The following is a 4577-nucleotide window of genomic DNA, read 5'->3' as shown; positions in this document are numbered from 1 at the left end:
AGCACACGCACACGTCATGTAAGACCTTTTATTTAAACGTGGCCCGATAGGTGTCAGGCGGTTTGCTCTCGTTCAGTAAATACTAGTCTGATTGTTTAAAATAAAATTGTGTTGAGACATTATGAATTGTTGTTGTTTTTCATTTAAAATCTGACAACTCTATGTTTTCTAATTATTTTTTAAGGATGCATCGATAGTTTTGTTTGTTTGTTTGTTTCCCCTGACAACTTTCATAGCACTGCACAAGCTGGACCAAAGGCCAAACCAATAAAACGTTGGCTCATATCCTTCATGTTTACTGGAACTGGAAAAACAAACTAGGAGGATGATCTATACACCGTATGTCTATAGACAGACGTGCAGTATTTAAGAAGCACTTTTGTGAGTTTAGCGTTCATCATTTGGCTCAAATGAAGCGCGTTGTTTCTTGAAAGCATCTCGCCTCAGAAACCTGCAGATACCAGAAAACAAGGCCGACGAGTCAGGAGCTTCTTCACAACAGATGCAACCACCTGAAGATCGTTCTTCATGTTCTCAACTTGTGTGAATTTTGTGTCAGACAGGTAAAGTGGACCCCCACCACCCCCGAGTGTCGGGCCACAGAGGACACGTGCTGGACGTCAAATGGAATCCTTTCAACGACTACTGCATCGCCTCCTGCTCTGAGGACGCCACGGTGCGCACACACAGATACATCCGTTATGTTTGTGTGTCTTTGTGTGTCCATGTGTCTGTCTGTTAGCAAAATATCCCACCAACCAACCTCTGGATGAACTTTATAGAAATGTGAACAAAGTGATCATTAGCTGTGCTTCTATAACTGAATAACTTTTAAGGATTCAATCAGTCCCATGCATGATGGCTGCCGGAGACAACAGCCTTTAAAGAAACTTTGGCTACTGCTGCACCGTTGAAGTTTGACATGTGTGTGCAGGTGAAAGTGTGGGAGATCCCTCCCCACGGAGTGCTGAAAAACCTGACTGTGCCGTGGAAGGAGCTGCAGGGTCACAGCCGCAGGGTTGGCCTGATCGAGTGGCACCCCACAGCCAATAACATCCTCTTCAGCACGGCCTACGACTACCAGGTACCACAAACACGCCACACCTGCACATCCTTCATACGGTCTTTCAGTGGAAAACACTAAAAGTAATAATTTGACTGAAAGCAGACATATATGTGCAGATTTACACTTCATCTTCATTTTCATCTTCTACCGCTCGTCCGTAGTCGGGTCACAAAGGCAAACGTTCCAGCAGAGAAACACAGACAACCCTCTCCTCAGCGGCGACACTTTCTAGCTCGTCCTGGGGGTCCCAGGCCAGAGAAGATACACAATCCCTCTAGAGTTTTCTGGGTCTTCTCCAGGACCTCCTACCAATGGGATGTGACCAGAAAACCTCTAAAGAGGCATCTGTGAGGCGTCCTAATCAGAAACCTGAACCACCTCAACTGACTTGTTTTGATGCGGAGGAGCAGCGGCTCAACTCCGAGCTCCCCCCCAGATGACGGAGCTCCTCATCCTGTCTCTAAAGCTGAGACAGAACCACATCATCCACATAAAGCAGAGACGAGACCCAGAGTTTCCCAAACCAGACACCCTCCTCTACCTGACTGTGTCTTGAGATCCCGTCTATGAACACCACAAACAGGACCGGAGACGAGGGACAGCCCTGGAGTCCAACCTGCGCTGGGAAAGAGCTTGACTTTGTGCCATGAATGCTGACACAGCTCCTGCTTTGGTTCTACAGGGACTGGATAGCCCTTAAATGCAAACCAGACACCCCACACTCCCGCAGTCCCCACCCACACACACAGAATGCCTCGAGGAACACGGTTATAAGCCTTATCCAGGGCCAGAACACACATGTAGACTGGAGAGGCAAACTTCCATGACCCCGTTAGCAACGTGAAGATCTGGTCCACTGTTCCACGACCAGGATGGAGGCCACACTGTTCCTCCTGAATCAGAGGTTCGAACATTGGTTGGAGCCTTCCTTCCAACACCCTGGAGTAAATGTTCCCAGGGAGGGCGAGAAGTGCGATCCCACAATAGTTGGAACACACTCTCCGGTCCCTCTTGTAAAAGATGGGAACAACCACCACCTCGCTCTGTCGCTCCTCAGGCATTGTCCCAGTCCTCCATGCAACACTGAAGAGACATGTCAGCCATGACCGCCCCACAACATCCAGAGCCTTCAGCATCTTGGGGTGAATCTTGTTCACCCCTGCTGCCCTTCCACCGAGGAGCTTTTTGACAATGGTGACATGTGGACATGGTAGATGATTTAGGAGACCCTAGAAGTGTTCCTTCCACCACTCAACAATATCCTCAGTCCAGGTCAGCAGTCCCCCCACCCAAACCAAACACAGCCGTGGAAGGGGCCTGCTTTCTTTTTCTGAGTTGCCTAACAGTTTGCCAGAACCTCCTCAAGACCAACCGAAAATCCTTCTCCATGGCCTCCCCAAATTTCTCCCACGTTCAAGTTTTAGCATCTGAAATCACGAAGCTGGAGCCCTTTTGGCCACCCTGTTGCAGTCAGCTGCTTCAGGAGTCCTCCATGACAGCCAAGTCCTGAAGGCCTCCTTCTTCAGCTTGATGGCCTCCAGCGAATCCTTTGGTTGCTGCTGCGACAGGCACCAATGACCTTCAGGCCACAGCTCCTGGAAGCCGCATCTGCAGTAGAGGCCCTGAACATGGTCCATTCAGATTCCATGTCCAACCTTCCCCAGGACCATTAAAAACTCTCCTGGAGGTGGGAATTGAAAATTGCACAAACAGGGGGCTCCACTAGATGTTTCCAGTTCACCTTCACGATGCGTTTCCACCACCAGATCCAACTCACCTCCAAGTGGTGATCCCTTGAAAGCTCACTTTTTGGTTAGCTGTGCCCACCACTGCCAAGTTTTTGAGCTTGGCAGCAAGCCACTGTGATTCTTGTCAATCTGGTCAGAGTTAAACTCCCAAGTTATGGTCACTCAAAGATCTGCAGCAGGTAAAATAGTAAGTGTTCGTAACCTTTCCATAGACCACTACTTCATATGATCTGAACTATCCCTTTAATGTAAACAAGTAATTCAGTCAGAACCAAACTGTAGGTTAAAATGGTTCAAGCTTCAAGTCTGGATTGAGTTCTTCTTCTCTGACTTACTGAACATGTTTTTATACTTATTGTGGCACAGGTGATGATCTGGAACCTGGACTCTCCAGAGCCGGTGATAAAGAACCCAGTCCAGACCATCAAACACCACACAGATGTGGTTCTGTCAATGTCCTTCAACACGTACGGCAGCCTCCTCGCCACCACCTGCAGGGACAAGAAGGTTCGGCTGATGGAGGCGCGCTCAGGGAACCTGCTGCAGGTCTGTGTGTGTGTTTGCACTTTGTTCGATTGACATTATCAGATGCCACATAATTAATCTCCTACGGAGATGATGGATGGATTTAATCATTAAACGGAGGCGGAGCCTCTGGGTTCAACTGTCCCCCTCTTACAATGCTGTGATTGCTAGTATCACTCAGCCCTCTGTGAACAGTAAACAGCCATCAGGTGCTAATGATCCATTGTTAGGCTGATGGTCCTTCTTGAGCATGTGATCAGCTGGTTCTGGTTGTCAGCAGCAAACTGGTTGATCCACTCTGAGAAGGTGCTATTTAAGAGACTGAGCTGAATACAGCACCTCAGACTGAGGAAGTCCTCAGGATGAAACGTTTCTACATTTTTGTTGTTGTTTTGCTTTGTTTTGTGAAAGTCCAGAGGACCAGATTGAACTTTTTTAGGCTCATCATGTCTGTTTTATTCTAACAGAACTAAATGTTTCTTTTTGCAGGAAGGCAACTTCAAGGCCCACAAAGCCAGTAAGGTTCTGATTCTAGGGAACATGAAGCTGCTGCTCACAGCCGGCACGTCGCGTTACAACGACCGACAAATCGCTCTGTGGGACCAGGTGAGACGCGCTGCCACCTGACTGCTGTCGGCTCGTTGGGGTCTTTTTACGGGTTCTGGACCACCAGATCCAAACTTAATGAAGTTAAGGTTCTGTTGATCCACAAACCAAACCCTTGGACCTGGATGTAACACGGTGCCCTAATAATCCTTTTATTTTGTTGCCTTACAATCCAGAATTTATTAGATGTTTTAATTTGATGAAACGCAACAACGCTACAAAATCACATAAAGTTAATGAATGGAGAGAATTAATTACTTATTTTAAATTTATCTAAAAAAAATATTGAATTGAAAAATTGTATTGAGCTCCCAAAATGTGATACTTTTTAGAGCTTTAGTAAAATGGTAAAAAAAATAACAAGATTTTTAAAATTTGTTAAACGCCTTTTACTCTTTACAGATGATTTTAGGCTGTTTTCATGACGCTGACGTCATTAAAGCCTTTGAGTGGATGTTTTTTTTTTTAAATGCTCCCATCTGGTGGACAAAAAGCAGCTCAACAACTCACTCTGATGAAGTTCTGGGGTGGGGGGAAGTATCTTGGAGGGTATTAGGGCAAAGCCTGGATTAGAGATGGAGAGCTCAGCTCTTATTTCAGCTCCTCTCTTCAGTGCAGCAGTGGATTAAAAA

The 4577-nt window shown here is 46.7% G+C and overlaps 1 protein-coding gene across 1 annotated transcript in view; it reads left to right on the top strand.

Moving 5' to 3' along the window:
* coro2aa (coronin 2Aa) overlaps positions 1–4577 on the top strand; it is a 16124-nt gene that overhangs the window by 7494 nt on the left and 4053 nt on the right. Inside the window, exons 3-6 of the mRNA XM_037690649.1 lie at positions 560–676; positions 935–1084; positions 3181–3360; positions 3829–3945. Of these exons, the coding sequence (XP_037546577.1) occupies positions 560–676; positions 935–1084; positions 3181–3360; positions 3829–3945 (564 nt within the window). The remainder of the gene's footprint in view (positions 1–559; positions 677–934; positions 1085–3180; positions 3361–3828; positions 3946–4577) is intronic.

Source organism: Nematolebias whitei, chromosome 16 (genome assembly GCF_014905685.2).
Source record: "Nematolebias whitei isolate Nwh7 chromosome 16, NemWhi1, whole genome shotgun sequence".
Lineage (NCBI taxonomy): Eukaryota > Metazoa > Chordata > Actinopteri > Cyprinodontiformes > Rivulidae > Nematolebias > Nematolebias whitei.
The sequence above is the reverse complement of the archived record's forward strand: the minus strand, read 5'-3'. Positions and strand labels throughout refer to the sequence as shown.